General features: G+C 51.6%; 6 protein-coding genes across 6 annotated transcripts; 3 read left to right on the top strand and 3 right to left on the bottom strand.

Moving 5' to 3' along the window:
- Positions 1–48: 48 nt before the first annotated feature.
- On the top strand, positions 49–2,205 carry N7510_002284 (ADP-ribosylglycohydrolase family protein; the record flags this gene model as incomplete). The annotated part of the gene is made up of 1 exon (XM_056974211.1): positions 49–2,205. One exon carries the CDS (start codon positions 49–51, stop codon positions 2,203–2,205), a length of 2,157 nt encoding a protein of 718 aa, XP_056839328.1.
- A 619-nt stretch (positions 2,206–2,824) lies between these two features.
- N7510_002283 (putative general amidase) lies at positions 2,825–4,551 on the top strand (the record flags this gene model as incomplete). The annotated part of the gene is made up of 3 exons (XM_056974210.1): positions 2,825–4,243; positions 4,298–4,382; positions 4,436–4,551. The coding sequence occupies 3 exons, from the start codon at positions 2,825–2,827 to the stop codon at positions 4,549–4,551; spliced, it is 1,620 nt and encodes a 539-aa protein (XP_056839327.1).
- A 5,674-nt stretch (positions 4,552–10,225) lies between these two features.
- N7510_002282 (protein kinase subdomain-containing protein) lies at positions 10,226–14,189 on the bottom strand (the record flags this gene model as incomplete). The annotated part of the gene is made up of 8 exons (XM_056974209.1): positions 10,226–11,786; positions 11,844–12,120; positions 12,173–12,808; positions 12,880–12,913; positions 12,961–12,995; positions 13,052–13,632; positions 13,676–13,918; positions 13,966–14,189. 8 exons carry the CDS (start codon positions 14,187–14,189, stop codon positions 10,226–10,228), a joined length of 3,591 nt encoding a protein of 1,196 aa, XP_056839326.1.
- A 542-nt stretch (positions 14,190–14,731) lies between these two features.
- Positions 14,732–15,310, top strand: N7510_002281 (GNAT family N-acetyltransferase; the record flags this gene model as incomplete). Its single annotated transcript, XM_056974208.1, has 1 exon — positions 14,732–15,310. One exon carries the CDS (start codon positions 14,732–14,734, stop codon positions 15,308–15,310), a length of 579 nt encoding a protein of 192 aa, XP_056839325.1.
- Positions 15,311–15,709: 399 nt separating this feature from the next.
- N7510_002280 (PhzF family phenazine biosynthesis protein) lies at positions 15,710–16,717 on the bottom strand (the record flags this gene model as incomplete). The annotated part of the gene is made up of 1 exon (XM_056974207.1): positions 15,710–16,717. One exon carries the CDS (start codon positions 16,715–16,717, stop codon positions 15,710–15,712), a length of 1,008 nt encoding a protein of 335 aa, XP_056839324.1.
- A 734-nt stretch (positions 16,718–17,451) lies between these two features.
- N7510_002279 (calcium-transporting ATPase) lies at positions 17,452–20,703 on the bottom strand (the record flags this gene model as incomplete). Its single annotated transcript, XM_056974206.1, has 5 exons — positions 17,452–17,560; positions 17,622–17,944; positions 18,000–20,315; positions 20,371–20,528; positions 20,586–20,703. The coding sequence occupies 5 exons, from the start codon at positions 20,701–20,703 to the stop codon at positions 17,452–17,454; spliced, it is 3,024 nt and encodes a 1,007-aa protein (XP_056839323.1).
- Between the last annotated feature and the right edge of the window lie 1,249 nt (positions 20,704–21,952).

The following is a 21,952-nucleotide window of genomic DNA, read 5'->3' as shown; positions in this document are numbered from 1 at the left end:
AGAGTCTTAGATTCGTTCAGCAAATCTTCCTCATAATCTCTGGACATCATGCCTCCTCCCCCGGACTATCTCGAGCGGGTTTATGCCGGTGTGCTCGGAAAGTTGATCGGGGTGTACCTGGGCCGCCCATTTGAGCTCTGGAGCCATCAACGCATCGTGAAGGAGCTGGGCGAGATCCATTACTATGTCCACGAAAAGACTGGGGAGCCTCTGGTCGTCACCGACGACGACGTGACAGGGACGTTCATGTTCCTCCGTGCGTTGGAGGAACACGGCGCGGGTGCCGATTTGACCGCAGAGCAGGTCGGCAAGACGTGGCTCAACAATATCATCCTATACCGCTCCGTCTTTTGGTGGGGTGGCAATGGAATCTCCACGGAGCAAACGACCTTCCTCAATCTCAAGAAGGGCATCCCGGCTCCGACCAGTGGCTCGATGAGGACCAATGGCAAGGTCATTGCCGAGCAAATCGGTGCTCAGATCTTCATCGATGGCTGGGCCATGGTGTCCCCCGGCAATCCTGACCAAGCCGTGAAGCTAGCAGAGCAAGCGGCTACGGTCAGTCATGACGGTGACGCCGTGCATTCTGCCAAAATGATTGCAGCGATGGAAGCAGAAGCCTTTCTCTCTGCCGATGTGGACCATCTTATCGATACTGGCCTGCAATATGTGCCCCAAGATTCAACGGTCCGAAAAGTGGTGGACGACATTCGTCAATGGGCCAAAATAGACCAGGACTGGTATAAGACGCGGGAGCGATGCGAGCAACACTATGGATTGAACAAGTACCCCGGCATCTGTCATGTCATTCCGAATCTCGCCATCTGCATCCTGGCATTAGTCTATGGAGGGTCCAGTTTCCACGATGCCATGACCATTGTCTGTACGGCTGGAGAAGACACCGACTGCAACGGCGGCACAGTGGGCTGCCTCGTGGCCTTGATGCATGGACTCCAGGGTTTCGAGGATGGCCAGGACTGGAGGTCACCGGTAGCTGACCGGGCCCTATTATCGGGCACGGATGGCGGCTACGCGATCAACAACGCAGCAAGACTTGCATATGATGTGGTGAACATGGGACGCCGCATCCAGAATCTTGAGCCATTACCTGCTCCAAAGAACGGAGACCAGTACTACTTTACCCTACCCGGCAGTGTCCAAGGCTTCCGTGCCTCTGAAAGCACGCTCCAGCCTGGTATGGCAAAAGTGGCTCAGGCAGTCGATGACCAGGGACGTCCAGGGCTTTCTATCCAACTGGACAAGTTGTCCAAAGCCGAGTCCGTGGATGTTCTCACAGACGTCTTCACTCCACCAGAGGTGCTCAACATGCGCACCTACGAACTCATGGCGTCTCCCTTGGTCTACTCGGGGCAAACCTTGAAGGCTGTTCTGCGTGGAGTGACGAAGGGTCGGGCTGTGCTCGCATCCATTCGAATCAGGGTCTACAACGAGAACGATGGCCTTGATACCTTGGATAGTCCTTCGACTCTCATCCAAGACGGCGAGGAAAAGACACTCACGTGGGAGATACCCCCAACGGACGGACAACCAGTCCAAAAAATAGGAATTGTCCTACACGCCGCTGCTGGATCTGTGAGCGGCACGGTCTGGTTGGATCGTATGAGCTGGAGCGGTGCCCCTCGATTGACGCTGAAGCCACCGAGCAAGGGCATCTTCGAATCTACCCCTGGACAAGGAACCACGGCTCTTAGCATCCCCAAGTGCGATTTATGGCGGCGGGCCTGGGTCCGTGGCGTGGACAAGTGGAACATCGAATTTCCCGTTCCCTTCCGCGTCTCTAACAACCATGGCGAGGGCATGATTATCCACGGCACTCGGGACTGGACCAACTACCGCGTTGTGTGCAAGGGCCTGACAGTTCATTTAGGGACCCCGGCAGGTCTTGCTGCCAGAGTGCAGGGGCTGAATCGGTATTATGCGATGGTATTCCAGCCTGACAACAAGGTGGCGCTCATCCAGGCGTGGGATGAGAAACGCATTGAGCTAGCCAAGGCAGATTTCTCTTGGGAGATGGAGACAGGCTATGATGTGACCATGAATGTTTGCGGAGACAAGATCGAAGGGTGTATTGCTGGAGGACCCCGTCTAACTGCCGTCGACTCACGGTGGTCTTGTGGAGGTATTGGGCTGTTATTGACCGACGGCGCTGTGTCGGCCAACCAGTTCGACGTGGATGGCTTATAAGGGCGTGGTTAGAGATTGACGGTTTACACAGATAGACGGATGAGAGGCAGCTATATACTATCTTGACGTGAGCTTGTACGTGGTGCTCGCGAACTGCAGGGCATATGTGGAGAGTTGCGCTGCAGTTATCTTGACAGCAAGGACAACGCGCATTGAGCTTGAGTGTTAGGATTTCCCATAGAAATGGTTATAAAACTTCTGCGCTAGTCAAGCTAAAGAATCTTGACTTCAGGTAATATCAAAACCAACACCTGAAGGGAAACTTTTGTACTTCGGCTTTGAAATGGGCGGCCATGGTTATTTTTCGGCACTTTTCAATTTGAGATATTACGCTGCGCCCATGAGTCTGGTATTTTGAAGCTTTTCTTTTATGCGAGTCTACTGGCGGGAATTGCCGCCACGGATTTCATTGACTGCCGAGTACCGAGAGCGTAGTGGAGGAGAGGCTATCTGCGCGCAAAAATATATGATTGGTCTACGGCATCAAATGCTATCTATCCCCGCGTGAATCGACCCAGATGAATGAATATAAATACCCAAAGCCAGCGTCCAGCACCGTTTCCCCGGGGTTCATATCAATAACCTGATCAATTATCCATTGATTGCCTTGGATCCCAACATGACCGTGCCTACCTGGGAAGAGAAAGCTGCCGCTAAACGGGCCGAAGCGGATGCTAAAATTCCCTCCGAATGGCGATTACCAGCAGAGATTCTGGAGCAACTCAAGAACAATGACCAATGTGTCCTGGATGTGCCCTCAAAGTGCGGCCTTCTCAGCGATGCGGAGCTTGCAATCACAGAGATACAAGACGCAACGGCCCTACGAGACAAGCTCGCAGCACAGGAACTCAGTGCTGTCGAGGTCGCGGCTGCGTTCTGCAAGAGAGCCGCCATTGCGCAGCAGCTGACGTTCTGCCTCACGGAAACTATGTTCCCCCAGGCTCTGGCCAGAGCGAAACAGCTGGACGAGCACTTGAAGGCTACTGGAAAGCCTGTTGGGCCGCTGCATGGCATTCCCATCAGTCTGAAGGAAACATTTAACATCGAAGGGATTCATTCTTCTCTAGGATTTGTTTCCTTCTTGGATCACCCACCAGCCAGCCAAAACTCTGCCCTCGTGGAGATACTTCTTGCAGCAGGTGCGGTGCTATACGTCAAAACCAACGTACCGCAAACCATGATGACTGCAGACTCGCATAACAACGTGTTCGGCCGCGTCTTGAACCCCCATCGTGGCAACCTCACAGCTGGTGGTAGCAGTGGTGGTGAGGGCGCCCTGGTGGCTATGCGTGGATCAATCTTGGGTATCGGCACCGATATTGCAGGGTCGATCCGGATCCCAGCCTTATGCTGCGGCACTGTTGGTTTCAAGCCGAGCGTCGGTCGCGTGCCGTACGGCGGCCAAAAGAGTGCTGCCCGTCCAGGAATGGCTGGCATTGCCCCAGTGGCAGGCCCCCTATGCCACTCTGTTCGTGATGCAGATATGCTGCTCCGTGTGGTATTTGATGCACCATCCGATGATATGGACGATACGGCCCTAGCTTTCCCTTGGATCGAGCCTACCAACTCCTTGCCACAGAGGCTCACCATCGGCATTCTTCCAGAAGATCCTCAGGCACCACTGCATCCCAACATGCAGCGAACTCTGGTGGAAGCCGCTAAAAAGCTGTCCAACGCTGGTCATTGTATAGTAGATTTATCGGACCAAATTTCGTTCGTAGGATCAGCCTCGGATTTGTCGTTCAAGTTCTTTCGCGTCGACCCGGATCAGACGCAGCTGCAACATATCCGCAATGGCGGCGAGCCACCTATCCCATCCCTTCAATTCACGTATGATCTGGAAGGGAAGGGGCCTGAGCCGACTCTTCGAGATTTTTTCGGCCTCAATGCAGTCAAAGCAGAGATCGCTGCCAAAATGCGCCGTGTTTACCTCGACAATAAGCTTGATTTAATCCTCGGTGCTGGATATCAGAGCACGGCTGTCCCTCATGACACGTATGGCGTTCCGATGTATACCGTCATTGCCAACCTGGTCGATGTATAAATCCCTTCCATGACCACGGGGAATCTTTTTGCTAACCATTACGCCTAGTACCCTGCCTGTGTCATTCCTTTTGGCCGGTCAAATGAGGCCGCCGACGCGGAGTTTGTCCGTACCGTGAACTATATCCCACCTTGTAAGGATTCGTCCCTTGTATGAACCGCCAAAACTCTATTCTAACTTGACTAGATTTTCCGAGGGAAGTCGAGAATGCACCAGGCCACGTGCAACTCATCGGCCGTCGCCAGAAAGATGAAGTGCTGATCCAGCATGCAAAGATTGTGGAAGCCATACTGGCTAAATGATTCTCTCATGACAGCAAATGATAACATATTGATTCAAAATAAGCCAAGCAAGATATGTAACCGCTGCAGGAGCATATTTTCGCTTTCTTTTATTTGGCAAGGCCCAGATGCGCTCCAACCGTTCCAGTAATTGTACAGCTTGTCCCCGTCGGCTACGTAGCCAAGAGGCGATTGTGCTTTCTATGATGTGATATTCGTCTTCGCTTATTGAGATAACTCCTAGAAGGAAGAGCTTGATTGTAATTCTCTAGCGTTGCATTGGCCGAAGGCCTTGGCCTTGTGTAAGTTGACGAGGATCAAAGTCCTGTGCATTTTTCCATGGAACAGGATATGAAAAGCAGCATTGCTCGCGCTTTCGTTAGCGACATTAAAGAATGGATTAATCGATACAAAGGAAACCTGCATGTTGTAAAAAATATTGGCAGAAGGAACAGCAGAGGTGCTTTCTCTTCTTTTCTATTTCACAAACCTCCAATACTATATAAAATGATCCTCATTTTTCGCACACGTTGTAGAGAAGGAAGACAGCTAAAATTAATTACCGCCTATTATGTCCGAAATCCTATGAAGGAAACCCGTCCTGACGCATGTCCCAGGGCAATTTTATTCGCTTTCATAGCCACACAAGACGGTCGAGCCTCAGGAGGAAGCCATAATACTTGTTTTTCATTCAGAAATAACCAGTCGCGCCGCGTCAGGAACATCTTTGAACTCGTTCTGGGTGAATTGGAGACATGATTGTCACTCATGGATTGAACATGAATGGACCTTAGCCTCATATTGTGTTCTGAATCATCTCGAGCGAATTCAAGTTCAGTGACTATTCCCTCTCTACTCAAGGTCTCCTGGAGGGCACCCGTCGTCGTGTCCCAGAGCAGCAAGGTGTGATCATAGAGGTTACCGGTGCCGGACGCTAGGAGCTGGCCATCGGGCGAGAAGGCCACCGACTCAACCAGGCTCGAATGGCCTTCGAGAGTTTGCTGTAGGGCACCCGTCGCCGTATCCCAGAGCAGCAATGTGTGATCGTGGAGGTTATTAGTGCCGGAAGCTAGGAGCTGGCCGTCGGGGGAGAAGGCCACCGACAGAACCAAGCTCGAATGGCACTCAAGAGTCTGCTGTAGGGCGCCCGTCGCCGTGTGCCAGAGCCTTACTGTCTCATCGTAAGAACTGGACGCCAGAAGCCGGCCGTCGGGCGAGAAGGCCACTGACCGAACCCATTCCGAATGGCCCTCGAGAATCTGTAGTAGAGCGCCCGTCACCGTGTCCCAGAGCCGCACCGTGTTATCCCTAGAGCCAGACGCTAATAGGCAGCCCTTGGGCGAGAAGACCACCGACTGAATCGACTTCAAATGGCCCTTAAGGGTCTGCTGTAGAGCGCCTGTCGCCGTGTCCCAGAGCCGCACTGTCTTGTCGACAGAGCCGGACGCCAGCAGCCTGCCGTGAGGCGAGAAGGCTACTGACCCAACCGAGTTCAAATGGCCTTTGAGGGTCTGCTGCAGCGCGCCTGTCGCCGTATCCCAGAGCCGTACTATGTGATCGTCGGAGTTAGATGCTAGTAGTCGGCTGTCAGGCGAGAAGGCTATCGACCGAACCGAGCTCGAATGGCCGTCGGGAGTCTGCTGTAGAGCGCCCGTTGCCAGGTCCCAGAGCCGCACAGTCTGGTCATGAGAGCCAGACGCCAGTAGCCGGCCATCAGGCGAGAATGCTACTGAGCAAACCTTGTCCGAATGGCCCTCGAAAGTCTGCTGCAAGGCGCCCGTTGCCGTGTCCCAAAGTCGCACAGTGTAATCGTCGGAGCTAGACACTAAGAGCCTGCCGTCAGGCGAGAAGGCCACCGACAGAACCCATTCCGAATGGCCCTCGAAAGTCTGCTGCAAGGCGCCCGTCGCCGTGTCCCAAAGTCGCACAGTGTAATCGTCGGAGCTAGACACTAAGAGCCTGCCGTCAGGCGAGAAGGCCACTGACCGAACCCATTCCGAATGGCCCTCGAGAATCTGTAGTAGAGCGCCCGTCACCGTGTCCCAGAGCCGCACCGTGTTATCCCCAGAGCCAGACGCTAATAGGCAGCCGTTGGGCGAGAAGACCACCGACGGAACCGACTTCAAATGGCCTTTAAGGGTCTGCTGTAGGGTGCCCGTCGCCGTGTCCCAGAGCCGTATTGTGTTATCGTGGGAGCCAGAGACTAGCATCCGACTATCAGGCGAGAAGGCTACTGACAGTACCGAGTCCGAATGGCCTTCGAGAGTTTGCTGTAGGATGCCCGTCGTCGAGTCCCAGAGTCGCACGCAGTGACCTGAGCCGGACGCCAGCAGCCGGCCATCGGGCGAGAAGGCCACGCACTCAACTACATGCAAATTGCCCCCTAGAGTCTGCAGTAGAGCGCCTGTTGCCGGGTCCCAGAGCCGCACAGTCTGATCATAAGAGCCAGACGCCAGCAGTCGGCCATCGGGCGAGAAGGCCACCGACGTAATCCAGAATGAGTGGCCCTCGAGAGCCTGTAATTCTGCACTCCATTTTTCGTTCGCTTGTGGCAATTGACATATCCAGCTGGGAAGGTCTGACTCAAACTCCGTACGAATTATTGCCGTTCGAGGCGCAAATACCAGCCCTGCGTAATAAATCTGTAGTGGTGCTTCGTCCGCTATCTGGCGATTTTTCATAACAAAGCGCTTTCCGTCGTATAAAAATTCTGATATTATAGAATTGGTGTCACCCTATATCTATTAGTATAAATCACGAATGACTTGACCATCTACTATTCTTACTTACTGGTATAATAGTGTGGAGGAGATCAAGCATACCCACCACCTCCGACATAAGACCCAGTAGACTCATCGCTTCCAACCAGTGCAGAAAATGCTTCTGAAGGAATATTCGCACATCTTCTATCTCGGAAGATAAATCATGACTTTGTTCGAAATGGTGTATCCAGTAGCGACAAGAGTATTGTAATGCTGGTGGTAGATGCTGGCGGATCAGTTGAGGGTCGATATCTGCCCTATACATTCCAGGGCTTGCTAAATTGCAAATATCTTTCTGTAGGTGACTGTGCATGGTTTCGAGGCACAACTTAGCGATATCGTTATGCTTTCTTGGCTCATCCACGTAAAACTTGGTCCTAGGCTGGACCAAAAAATCCCGGAACGATAGATGTAGAATCCTAACAGGCTGATCTTGGTCATCGGGAATGCTCAAAACCGATCGGAACGAATCTAATCGATTACTGATCTGGTCTACTCCTATTCTAAGGAATAGCGACAGCGAATTTATAGAAAGCGGAACAGCAAGAAGGACGATGACACCGACTATGTCCTGGAACTCGTGTAGAAGCTGCTGCTGCTCCGAATCGTCGCTCTCTTCATCGTCTAGTAGTCGTGTTAGGATTGGCAGGTACGTCTTGTCCATTCTTGAGACATATTTGGCTTGATCCGTGAGAAGATCTGCGAGGCGCGATTTCGGCTCCCATTTCGAATTTTCAATATAACGGCATATAGTGGCAGCCGAAATAAATAGTGGAACGGATATTGTGGCCAATTTTTGGATAGCATCATCGCTGGGCCAATCCTGGGAGATCTTTCTATCGTGTTTGATTTTCGCAAATCGGTCCTGTAGGAATAAATGTATGTCATGCTCTGTCACTTCTTTGGGTATCTCATGAAGAGCCAGGTCCTGATATTCATGTTCTGCGATCTTGGAAAAGCCAAGGCTGATTGGGAGTTCAGGCCTACTAGTCAAGAAGATCCGGAGGCGAACCGCTTTTGCCCTCTGCAGAAGAGGTAGTAACCGAATTATGTTCTGGACATCTTGACTATGTCCACATTCATCTAAAGCATCAATCACAATCACAGTAGTTTGAGGGGGTCGGCCGAGTTGATCAAGATTGAGCAGCGGTTGAAGGAGTAGTTTCTCAAACTGCTCCTTGAGCAATTTCGACCCAATGTCGGGATCATCTTGGAGGGCCTTCTGTACGCCAGATCTTAGTTCAGAGATCCTAAGCACTAGTTGCCTTATTAAAGTCGGGAAAAACTTCTTTGCGTTCCCTCGGTCGCCCTCACCCCTCTTAAAGAAGAAGCTAGCGCCAAGATGGTTGTTTTCTTTAAACGATCGTGCCACAGTCCGAGATATTGTGGATTTTCCAGTCCCAGCCATTCCCTTTAACCAGAACATGCTTTTTTGGGACGGCGACATAGCCCATTCCATTATTTGCTGAAGGAGCTCGGTCCTAGTGCCTTGGAGACATTCGACCTCGTCTCGATCGTTGAAGGACTCAAACTCTGCCTCCATCACGCCTTCCAACTTCCCAAGATCTATATTTTGATTAATACGATCGGTTTTCTGGACCACGCCAACTATCAGAGTACTATGGAGTCTTCTAGTCAATTATACAGAGTCATCTGATCGTGTTTCGACGTACCTCTGATCCACCTGTAAAGACAAGAGGAATGAAGATTTATATCTCTCGAGCTTCTCAATAGCGGCTTCCACCTCTACGCGCTTTAGAGGCCACTTTAAGGCTCGGAATCCCACTTTCCTCATCAGTTTCTTTTCCTTTCCTAGACCAAGTCTCACTTCTAAGGCTCGGAGGTCGGCGAGGCAATTGGTGGTATTATTGACTAGTCGTGAGGAGGTAGGTAGGGCCTTTCCGTTATTGCTCTGGAGCAGCTCATGTAGGTCTTGGAGTGTCCCTTGAAGGCCTTCAATCGTCCGTTGTAGGGTGAAATTTTCATCTCGTGCAGCTTTCACTTCCTGAATGTAGCCCCCACAGAGCTTCACGAGGCTTCCCGTCAATTGAATGACCGCGATAAGGCTCGCCGCCGAAGATAGAGCATCCATTTAGAGGAAGGCGGCATTAAAGCATGTATGTTCCAATGTGGGTAGGGGCGATGGCGACTGAAGTGTAAAATTTCGGCTTCGGGATCATAGGTTAAGCTTTTCTGGCGGGATAAAGAGGGGTAAGTTAGGCCCCGGGCGCGAGGTTAAGATCCAGAGTATACAGTATGTTAGTTAGGTGCGAATATCCATCCCCGAATTAGTTAACGAAAAGACCACTCTAAACATGCGATCGCAGTAGTTCACAAGAAGCGACGACGGTCGTATATTAAAGGTGAAATAACACGACTTAAAATCTATCGTGCTCAAGAAAACACGAACGGAAACTGTCTAGTGGGTACTGGTTAACGGCTCGACAGTCGGCCCGAATCGACTTAGACCGATGGCATCGCGCGTTGCCCTGCGCTCTTGGCCACAATATTTTCGGTTGACGGCGCGATAAAGACCATAATGGCGCCCCGACTTACATCGCCGCTTATGATACAACTTGGCAGCTATTCATCGCGCGCTTTTCCTTCCTCCCAGTCAGGAAACTGGAGCAGCGGTAGTTGATCCAGCTGCGGGTGATCCTGCAGAGACGGATAGGAGTCATCTTCTCGTGCATTGCCCATTGTAGCGATGCTTATATCGGAAGGCGTGGCAGTCATTCACCGAAGCCGCCAAGGGTAGAAGGAAACTCTTGCGTCTGACCCCATCAAGAAATGGTTCTTGGTATCTTCAAATTGTGTGAACATGCCATGACTTCAGAAACGGGCCAAAGACACTACTTTACATCTGCAATGTTTAAGGTGTTTAACCTCTCTGCAAGTCGCCGGGTCCTACTGTGATCTGGACCAAGGGCTTTTTAATAGCCTGACAGTGCTCGCTGGTACATCTCCTCTGCCTCCTTTCGCTTCCCCTGATCTTTGTAGAGATTCCCAAGGTTGTTGACTGTATCAAGAGTGAAAGTATGATCAGGACCGAGGGCCTTCTCGTAGCCTGCCAGTGCTCGCTGGTACATCTCCTCTGCCTCCTTCAGCTTCCCCTGATTAGAGTAGAGAAGACCAAGGTAGTTGACTGTATCGAGAGTGGACGTATGATCAGGACCGAGGGCCTTCTCCTTGCCTACCAGTGCTCGCTGGTACATCTCCTCTGCCTCCTTCAGCTTCCCCTGATTAGAGTAGAGAAGACCAAGGTTGTGGACTGTATTAAGAGTGGGTGCGTGTGTTTTGTGTTGTGGACCTAGGGCCTTCTCATACCCTACTAGTGCTCGCTGGTACATCTCCTCTGCCTCCTTCAGCTTCCCCTGATTAGAGTAGAGAAGACCAAGGTAGTTGACTGTATCGAGAGTGGACGTATGATCAGGACCGAGGGCCTTCTCCTTGCCTACCAGTGCTCGCTGGTACATCTCCTCTGCCTCCTTCAGCTTCCCCTGATTAGAGTAGAGAAGACCAAGGTTGTGGACTGTATTAAGAGTGGGTGCGTGTGTTTTGTGTTGTGGACCTAGGGCCTTCTCATACCTTACTAGTACTCGCTGGTACATCTCCTCTGCATTCTTTAGCTTCTCCTGCTTAGAGTAGAGAAGGCCAAGGTTGTTGAGTGTATTGAGAGTGGGTGTGTGTGTTTTGTGTTGTGGACCTAGGGCCTTCTCATACCCTACCAGTGCTCGCTGGTACATCTCCTCTGCCTCCTTCAGCTTCCCCTGTTTAGAGTAGAGAATTCCAAGGTTGTTAACTGTATCGAGAGTGGACGTATGATCAGGACCGAGTGCCTTCTCGTAGCCTACTAGTGCTCGCTGGTACATCTCCTCTGCCTCCTTCAGCTTCCCCTGTTTAGAGTAGAGATTCCCAAGGTTGTTGACAGTATTAAGAGTAGACGTATAATTGGGACCGAGGGCCTTCTCGTAGCCTACCAGTGCTCGCTGGTACATCTCCTCTGCCTCCTTTAGCTTCCCCTGATCAGAGTAGAGAAGACCAAGGTTGTTGACTGTATTGAGAGTGGACGTATGATCAGGACCGAAGGCCTTCTCGTAGCCTACCAGTGCTCGCTGGTACATCTCCTCTGCCTCTTTCAGCTTCCCCTGATCTCTATAAAGGTTTCCTAAACCATGGAATGCTCCCCATATCGCAATATTGCCGCCTGACCAATCTCCACGACGTACATAATTCGCGTGTGGAATAAGGCGTTGCTGAAGCTCGGAATAATTTCTGATACTTATACTGGGGACAGCGTACCCAACGGACACCAGTGCTAGTTCGGCGAGCTGGATTAAATCCACACTTTTGTCTCTGTTGGCAAGGTGAATGCACCAGTCTTGCACCACTGGGTGTATAGCATAGCCTCTGTCTTGTTCCTTTGTCTCAAGCAGAGAGAATCCGACGAGAATCTTGACACCAACTTTGAACGCGAGTTCGCTTGATATAGTGCTTTGGAGCCAAATTGGGAAATTTGAGCTATATTTGCTGCTTCTTATTAATTCATACCAGATATCTCGATTATCGAAGCGAGCAAGTAACAATAGCAGCGACGCTGCATTCGGGTCTCTCTTCTGGATCTCGTGATATGAGATCATCCAGGTTTGCAGCATGTTACCTTGTTGGTACTGGCGTTCAGGATTTGATTGCAGCTGTAGGTCGGACCAAGACTCTTGGTAATACTGCAAGTACTCAGTGATGCTAGTTCCAGTTTCACGCATAAAGGCCCCGGCGATGGCGATTGCTAATGGAAGTCCATCTAGACGATTAGCAAGCGCAAGGGTCTCTACTTATGTTAGTATCATCGAATACGGTCTGTATGTTAAAGGTCCTAGTACCTGGATTGCTAGCAAGCTCGCCAGCTGTACTTTTCGCCAATAGAGAGCTGCTTTGCAAGAGTAGCTGAATTGCATCCTTAGGGTTAAGTCTGTTGATCTGAAAAGACTTCCCTAGCTCTGTCAGCCTTTGGAGTCGAGAGGTAACGAGGATAGAACCATGATCGGCTGTGGGGAAGTATTTTTCAATGTCATATGCATCACCAGTAGCGCTTTTGACAGGTGAGTATTGATCGATGTTGTCAAAAATGATCAGCCAGCGTGAGTTCCCCTCTAATGCGAGCCAACGTAGTACATGCCTGGCTCGTTGCTCTACCTCCTCGTCATTGACCGCCTCAGTATTCGGTGACTGTCCTGGTAAACGGGCAAAGACAGAACTCAAAGATCGTAAGAGCGTGCCGCGATCCTTGCCACTCAGCCAAAAGATGGCAGTGAAATCTTGCTTGTGGTCTCGTGCGAAGCGAATCGCTAGCTGCGTCTTTCCTATCCCTCCAAGCCCATGAAGGACTGCAACTTTTCGTGATTGGGAACTTGTCGGCTGTAAATACTGCCATAACTTGTCTAGTTCGTCTTGCCGCCCCAAGAAATTTTCAATCACCGGCACAGCGATAAGATCTAATGGTACGTCAAAGCGGTGGACTATACAAAAGACCATTTAGCGATGAATTCGAGCAATTAGCAACAGTATGACCAAACAATCGTCTCCTTACCTGACTGCCGTCTAATGGTACGGATGGTATATTCCTATACTCTTTAGCAAAAAACAGGCTGGCCGGCAGCAAGTCACATACATGTATAACCGCGGCAAAAGAAGTCTCAGGCTTGTCTGCAAAAATCAGCTAAATGCTTTGATTTGCTATGCAAAGTCCTCCAGATACACACTCTGCTTGAGTCTCATGTTCTGAATGCAGTCCCGCAGGCGGAACTTCTGTGCCATATGCGTAAGGTAGCCCTCCGTCGCCGCCTCCATCAATCCCTTCTTCTTGTACTCCTCAAGCCCAATTTCCTGCAGCCCCTGCTCGACGTTAAACCGGAAGTACCGCTTTTCGTCGAAATGCCTTGCCCATCTCGCTATGAATCTCCTCTCCGTGTTCTCCGTCTCGGTTGAAATCTGAACTACGGTCTGCCCAAGGAACTTAACCATTTTGTCCTCGAACGGTTTCTTGCCTGGATTCCCCGTTCCGATCGAGATGAAGCACTTGACCAGAGGCTTTAGGTCTCCCGTCTCAGGGCACCATATGTTTGATGCCTCGCCCTCCACTTCATCCACTGGGTTATTTGCGCCTAGTGCACCATCGGCAAACGAGCGGTCTCCGATGCTAACGGGCTCAAAGAAGGTTGTGGCAGCAGATGTCGCGAGGGCGGCTTGGCATATCGTCGCGCGGATATTTGGCTCGTCAGGGAGACTATAGCTTCGTAGGCGGACGATGTCCTTTGTGTGGCGGTCGGCGGTGCAAACGAAACTAGCTATGTTAGACATATCACCTTGATTAGCAATGTACTTACGTTCTGCATCGGCATTCGGTGCCGTCATTAAATAGATCCCGCTTGGATACACCACTGTCCTCAACCACCTTTTGGATCGCGCTCTCCAGCTTCGCTGAGTCGAACTGGGCCGTGATATCACCTTTGAAGTTGATAGGGAATGACCTCAGCTTTTCGCGGAACACCGCTGCTGCAAGGTCGCTGTATGCTTCTATACACTTATCGACATCCATCTCGAGGCGGCCGAGCATGATCGCGATGAGACTTGCCGAAAATTAGCGCGCTGGATTAAAAATGACAAGCGCACTCACCCACCAGTGCTTGTGCCCCCGATAAGGTCGAACACTTCGCACGGCTTCACCGGGGGTAGCTTGATCTGCCCCCGCGCATGGTTTAGTCGGTCCATGATGCTCTTCAGGATGTATAGTGACGAGAGGCCTCGCACGCCGCCGCCATCCAGGGATAGCAGGCATAGGCCAGTAGTGTCAACTGGGTTCGGCTCGCCGTCATGCTTGAGTGTAGTATCTTGCTTCATGGTGGTTGTAGCATGCGGAGTTGTGCTCACTCACAACCTTGTTTCCTTCATTCGCAAGGTAATGATGCGATGAGCAGTGGGAGTGTCAACAGTGAGCCCTAGTAATATTACGATTGGAGGGTTGCCTTGTAATGACTAGCCTGTCAAACCATGGGGAACATGGGAGAAAGAAAGATATTGTGAATCGCTAGTCGTAGGATACCGCCCGAAGGCGGGGTTAAGGTGAGGCTGAACACCGGCCTCCGGGCTTCCTGTCAGAATTCACGTGTTGTACTTGTATTGTACCATAAAGGAAGCAGTGGGGGCCAGGAAAGAGTTTCTCAGTGTAGAGTGGTCAAGGCGATTTCGAGAAATACTGTATGAGAGTGAGTCATGGAGTCAAGAGGTATGTCCAAAAATCTTTAGCTTTCCAAACCATAATCTGTATCTAGTGCTTAAATACCATTCTACCAAGACCACCGAAAAAAAGACGACTTTTGTAAACAGTCTAATCATCCCTTCCACGCCCAACAGATATCTAATCGATACTCCACAGAAGAATAATGACATCTCCGAATATCAAATCCCAGCCTAAAGTCTGGACAAAGGGCCCATACCAAATTTCAACCGACACGTTCTTAATCCCTGTCGTAACATTAAACTCCTGGTTTGCAAGCGATGAATTATACTGGGCGAGACCAATGCCCGAGCCCGCCTTGCGCGAAACACTACAAAACTCCCTCTGCTTCGGCTTGTACCACGGCCCACGCCAAAGCCAAGCCGACGAAAAAGCGCGAGAGCCCAATACCAATGCCCCCGAATTCATCGGCTTCGCACGCTGCATCACAGATTCCACCACGTTCATCTACCTAACGGATGTCTTCATCCTGCCCTCTCACCAGGGGTCTGGACTCGGGACCTGGCTCGTGAAATGCGTGCAGGAGGTTATCGAGTCTATGCCGTATTTGAGGAGATCGTTGCTTTTTACAGGGGATTGGAAGCGGTCTGTGCCGTTTTATGAGAAGTTTATGGGGATGAAGGTTTTGGAGTGTCGACCTCCGGTTGATGGGCAAAAGGGCCAGGGTACGGCTGTTATGATGCGGAAGTGGAAAGGGGTTCCAGGCTTTGAGGGAGATACTTAGGTGTAGAATATTAGCCGTTAGGATTTGCTGAACAGGTTAGGTATTGTGGATAATTGATTTTAGGGATGCACACAAATGGAAAATTCGTATCTGTCATTTTGCCTCAGCCTATTATTCGTATTCAACTGACTATTTTGATGACTGTACTCGTATTCGATTTGTACTTAGTCGTAAATCCCGCCAAGGCTACTTTTGTTGTAGGCGCTTGGGGCGACTTGGAGGATCGATCTCAAAACGTCGCCCTTCAAGCGGCATATCTTTGGTTCCCTTGCTCTTCCGCACAACGAACGAGCCTTTGATGTCGCGGACGCTTGGTCTTGGTCTTCAGGTATGACCACGGTGAGGTATACGTCGCTGAATTTCATAAGTGATATCGCATTCTGAAACGACAAACGGAAACTAGAAGGTGATACAGCCCTCCATAACCTGTACAGCCGAACCCCTAAGCATCAAACGTTCAACACTAGTTCCTGAGCCATCCAAAGTGACATCTAACAATATATGGCTCTGACGTCCCATTTCGACGCCTTGTGTAATCTCAAATCTCCTGCTCCCGGATAAGTTTTCCTTTTCAGGATAGAGCAGGGAAAGATAAGCGACAAGGGCACAAGAGGCGGCGCCAGTGGCCGGATCCTCCGTCGAACCAAAGACGACTCTAGTCCTTAGCTTAATCGAGCCGTCAGAAGATTTCCCCATGCGAACGAAAAAAGCAAAAGCAGTAAATGTCCCATCAGGGTGCCATTCTGTATTCAATTGGCCGTCAACATTGACGTCTCGGAGGCTAGCACGGACCTCGCCCAGGATCTCCAGAGAGGGTAATTCGACCAGAATAAATGTCATTCCTTTTACCAAGGACACAAAGGGCGGTGGGTGTACCATATTCTGGGCGATTCCAGGTGCGAGACCATTTGATAATGCCTCATTGACGGTGAGCACCTTATCGTGGAGATGAAAGGTCTGTGGGACTTCAACGGAGCTCGTCCTCGACACTGGATCGTAGGTGAAAGGGATAGGGCCGGCTTTCGCTATAACCCTCCCGTGGATAGGGTCTTTGGAGGATTCCAACTGGCTGCGCGCTGCCTGGATTTGGGCGCCTAGGTAACACGTCGTCCCGATGGTTGGATGTCCAGCAAAAGGAATTTCCGCTGTTGTTAAAAAGATTCCGATTTTCCACTCGGGCAATTTGACGTCAGCTGCGTCTCCAACGCTAGCTAGTTCCTGGTCATTGTCCTGTAGAATGACCGTCTCCGAATAGTTGAATTCCCGAGCAATCTTTTGCTTGTCTTCCTGGGTTAGTGTCACTGATGCCGGAACCTTGACTATGGCAAGTGGATTGCCTTTGAATCTAGTTGTCGTGAATACATCAAAGGTAAGGTAGGCTAGCTTGCGAGGAGATGGTGAGGCCATTGTGTTTGGTTGTAGACACGCTTTGATAAGGAGAAAAAATGTAGCTGAAGGGCGATAATTTGCTTTCACATAAAAACGCAGAATATGTGTTCTGGATCCCGCGAGAGGAAAGTTTTGAAGACTCGGAAAAGGTGACTCAAAATACGAGGTCACTCGGAATACGAGGCCCGAGAGACAGTCAGACGATGGCCAAGTTAATTGCCAAGTTAGCCTCCATGGCACTATCAGAATGCAAATCCTCTTCTCTTGGCGACGTCTTTCCAGCGACAGGACACGGTTCCCCTCAATATGTTAGACCATAAAGAAAGGCTTCCAGACCCGCAAATTATCTCCCAGGAAGGCAGCCTTGATTCTACCCAAGGAACGAGTGGCATGCAGTTGTTGCACGGGCCGAGCTCTAGCATCGCCGCATCTAAGCGCATGTCATCCAAGCACGCGACGCACTGATACAAGTGTCGCCATCGCGAGCACCCGAAGTTCTACGCGCATTGAATACCCCTCAGCCTGACCTACCGTCGCCAAAGCAGCCTTGCCCCAGGTCAAGACGGGGCGAGAACATCGAGTTTATTTTGCTAGAACAGAGTTTGAATCAATATGCAGTTTCCATTATCATCTATGGAAGTGTAGGAAAATGGAGATGAGAGACACATGCGCGTCTCCCGATTGTTCAGGGCAATGTCTATCTCTCTATTCGCGCCTCTTGGCGTCCGCCGACAGACTCAACGTCTCAATCTTCACGCCCGCTTCGGCTTCCCCGCGACGCCATTCTGCGTCACCTTGATGGGAGCAACATGCGTAGTGTACAGACGACGCTCCACAAACTTAAGAGCCTCATCAATCAAACTAAATGCAGATTAGTATGACTGTTCATTTCATTTCACAGTGAAGGGAAGATGGATCTTACATCACAGGCGCACTAATCGCCAGCACGGCTTCCCATTCGATCACACCGAGAGGCAGGATCGAGAACAAGTTCTGGAGGAAGGGAATGTAGAGGATGGCGAAATGCAGGGCCATCGAGAGGGTGATGGCGTATACGAGCATCGGATTGTTGCCCAGGAAGAAAGTAAACAAGGACTCGCTGGAGGACAGGGCGTTCATGGCGTTCAGCATCTCGATCACCACCAGGATGGAGAGTGACACTGTGGATGCGGACTTGGCCATATCGTTGCTGAACATCTCACAGCCGATCTCGGGGAATTGCGAGGAGCACTTGTGGAAGTGCGACTAAACCGGGGTTAGTATGAGACTTTGGGAGTGACCAAGAGGAAGGAAAACGTACCAGCTGCCACATGGTAATCTGCGGGCCTTCGGGATTATACACGAACCACCACACGTAACCAAACACAGTGGCAACACCAACGTATGTACCAACGACCATATACCGGAACAGGAGCCAGCCACCGACAAGGGGCTCGTCGCGCCGACGTGGAGGGCGGCGCATCACATCGTGGTCAGGAGGGTTGAAGGATAGGGCCGTGGCCGGTAGACCGTCTGTAACCAAGTTCACCCACAAGAGTTGCACGGGGATCAGAGCCTCGGGCATGCCCAGGGCGGCGGTCAGGAAAATCGAGACGACCTCACCGATATTCGACGAGATCAGGTACCGGATGAACTGCTGAGTGTTGCTGTAGATAGAGCGACCTTCCTCAACGGCCACAGTGATGGTCGCAAAGTTGTCATCGGCCAGAACCATATCCGCCGCCAATTTGGCCACGTCCGTTCCCGTGCCCATGGCGACACCGATATCAGACTTCTTCAGGGCCGGGGCGTCGTTGACACCGTCACCGGTCATGGCGACGACGTGGTTCATGGATTGAAGGATATCCACCAGCTTAGACTTGTGGCTGGGCTCGGTACGGGAGAAGAGCGAAGCGGTCTGGACGGCTTTCATCTTCTCGGTCTCGCTGAGGCTGTCGAACTCGCGGCCTGTGAAGCTCTTGCCGGTGAGATCCTCGTCGGCACCGAACACGCCGATCTGGCGACAGATGGACTCCGCAGTGTTGGGATTATCACCTGTGATCACGATAACGCGAATGCCGGCAGCATGGCATTTCCTGATGGACTCGGCCACCTCGACACGAGGGGGGTCCAGCATGCCAACGAGACCAATGAGGGTCATGTTCTGCTCAAGCTTCTCATAGTCCTCGGACGAGGTAGCGTTCTTCAGAAGCGGGTTTCCGGAAACATTGTCGACACTCGCCATGGCCATCACGCGCAGTCCTCGGTTACCGTATTCGACAACTTCCTGGGAGAGCAGCTTCGCGTGACTTTTGGTCAGGGGGATGCGGGAACCGTTAGAGCCTTGCAGGATGTGAGAGCAGCGCTCCAGAATGGACTCGGGAGCACCCTTGACCAGTAGCTTCTGCTGCAAGCCCTCGCCCACGAGGACAGACATGCTCTTGCGATCGCGTGAGAATTCGTAGGTAGCCTTGAGTGGCAGACGGGACTCGTAGTGAGCGCTAGCCACGTGAAGTCTCTCCGACGCGGGGAGACGGAACAATTTCTGGTTCACGCCAACGTCGTTGGTACCAATCTTCTCGACCAAAGCGCGCAGAGCACCCTCAGTCGGCTCACCGATGCTGGAGAACACGCCGCTTTTAGCGTCGTGAGAGAGAGTTGCAGCGTTACAGCGCGCAATGACCTGCGCCAACTGATCCACTGTCGAGGACGACACAGCCAGGTTTTCCACAACTTTGCCGTCGCGCGAGAGCTTGCCTTCGGGAGCAAAAGTGGTGCCCTCGATGTCAATCTCCTCCAGACCACGACCGGACTCGGACAAGTAGACAATCTTCTCCACGCTCATCTGGTTCGTGGTCAAGGTGCCCGTCTTGTCGGAACAGATGACGCTGCAGCTACCCAGAGTTTCCACGGAGGGGAGAGACCGTACTACGGCATTCTTCTGGGCCATCTTGCGAGTTCCCAAAGCCAGGCACGAAGTGATCACCACGGCGAGACCTTCCGGAATGGCTGCCACGCCAAGAGAGACAGCGATCTTGAGGTAGTAGATCGCCCCCTTGGCCCAGCCACCGAACGCAGGGTCATTGAAGTGCTCGATGTTGATGAGCCATACCAGAATGCAGATAACTGTAATCACCTTGGCCAGCATGTCACCGAAGTCGTTCAGTTTCTGCTTCAGCGGAGTTGGCTCCGAGATCTGGGAGGTGATGCTCTCATGAATGTCACCAATCGCGGTCGACGCACCGGTCAGGGCGACCAGAGCGGTGGCGTGGCCATTGACGACAGTAGTGCCGGAGAAGAGCATGTTGATCTGGTCCTGCTTGACAGCCATTTTATCATTGACAACCCGGGTATCCTTGCTAACGCTTTCACTCTCGCCCGTCAGGATCGCCTGGTCGACACGGAAGCTGTTACTGTGGATGGCGAGCAGACGGCAGTCGGCAGGAACACGGTCACCCACGGCGATCTGGATCACGTCTCCGGGCACCAGATCCTCGGCCTTGACGCGTTTCGCTTTGCCATCCCGGACCACCTTTGCCTCGTTGGCCGAGTATTCCTGGAGCGCCGCAATGGCCTTCTCGGCGCTGCTTTCCTGCGTGACACCCACCACCGCATTGAGGATCAGGATGGTCAGGATCTTTGGTTGGAGTCAGTCATTGCCCGAATAGGTCATCTGTTTGTTTGCGACTTACTACAACGGGGTCCACGAAGGCGGTCCAGCCCTCGCCTTCTTCAAAGAGAGCCAACACGAATGACACAGCGGCAGATCCCAGGAGAATGAGGACCAGCTGGTCCTTAAATTGTTCCAGGATCAATTCCCACAACGGCGTCGGAGGTTCTTCCTCGATGGCTAGCGAGTGGGTTGGTTAGTGCTTGCCATCTTGGTTGGATGGAGAGGTGTACTCACCGTTGGGACCATGCCTCTTCCTGGAGCTCAGCACGGCGTCCTGGGACAATCCGGTGTGCTCCGCGACATTGAAGTGTTTCAGCGCTTCCGCGGGCGTATAAAGAAAAGCATTCTCCATGATTGTGGCAGCACCCAGAGGGGGGAAGACAGTCAATTGGGGATGTGCCGTGGAGGATGAGGAAGAAGGGAATGAAAAGAGAGAAATGAAGGGAACTAAAAGAGAGGCATGGGGTGGAGCCAAGGGCTTAGCAAGATGCGCCAGAAGCAGGAAGAAGCGTTGCGCGGATCGGGAAAGCAAGTGGAACGTGTTCTCATCCGCGGGTGAGTCAGCAGGGCTGGGCTCTACAACAAAGTATATCACCCGACCTTGATATGATTATGTGCTTGAATTGGATCGTCATGGCTACGAATCTGCGAACCCCTCGCGATGAGGGATTTGGAAAAAGGGGAGCATTAGGCTGCACCGTTGCCCGATGGATATCTGCACCACCCCCTGCTGAGGCACCCTTGCGAATGAAGAGATCCTGGTGGAGATCATAGGGCTGAGATCACTCGCAGAAAATATGAATCGATCTCGCGCTGATCGGTACCGGGAGACGAGTGGGTAGCGGAAGAAGATAGACAAGATGTATGTATGACGGCGATATATATTTCTGCAGAATATTTGGTCCGAAATCGACGGATTGCCCTTCCGATTCGACTACTAGAAATAAATCCTATAAGACGGACAGAACATCAAGTCGTTGATCGAGTTCGTCGATGATGATTCTGGGCATCTCTCGGTCTGGGCTGGGACTACATCATGGTCGTCTCGTTGATTGCTGGAAGGTTCGATCGCTTGCATCATCATCACCCTCAGACAATGCATTGTTCCTTAGGGACCTTTTCGGCCCATTCTCAGGGCCATTCCAAGGTACCAAACCTTCCCTAGTAGTTACTCCAATATCAACCTAAGTCCTCCTCGCTCAGAATCTATTTGAACTGCCTGGTGCCTGGCGATAGGACTTCCTTGGCATCGAGCGATGATGGCATTAGGGGCCCACCAAGTATTTTCAGCTGATCGTCCCGAGGAAGGGCGGGTGGAGGTGATGGGGGACACAAGAACACGGCGATCAGAGCCATCCATGGAGGTCACTAGCAGAGATTCAGTCTGCCGGAGTTGTGAATGATGATTTTCACACCACTCTGTCCATCGATCTAAATGTGGGATCCTTTCGCGTATTGTCACCGCCCAGCGAAATTGATTACCGACAGGCGGGGTTCTAACGTAATGCCCATACGGGTGTCTGCCCAAGTACCGGGGTACCTTGTGGCCTGATAGAGCCACCCGCATAAGGACAAGTACCCGGTACTTCCCAGGCGGCGTA

The sequence above is a fragment of the Penicillium lagena genome, assembly GCF_028827675.1.
Source record: "Penicillium lagena strain IBT 129212 chromosome Unknown utg000001l_segment0_segment0, whole genome shotgun sequence".
NCBI classification, from domain to species: Eukaryota; Fungi; Ascomycota; class Eurotiomycetes; order Eurotiales; family Aspergillaceae; genus Penicillium; species Penicillium lagena.
This window is presented reverse-complemented; position numbering and strand designations above follow the sequence as displayed.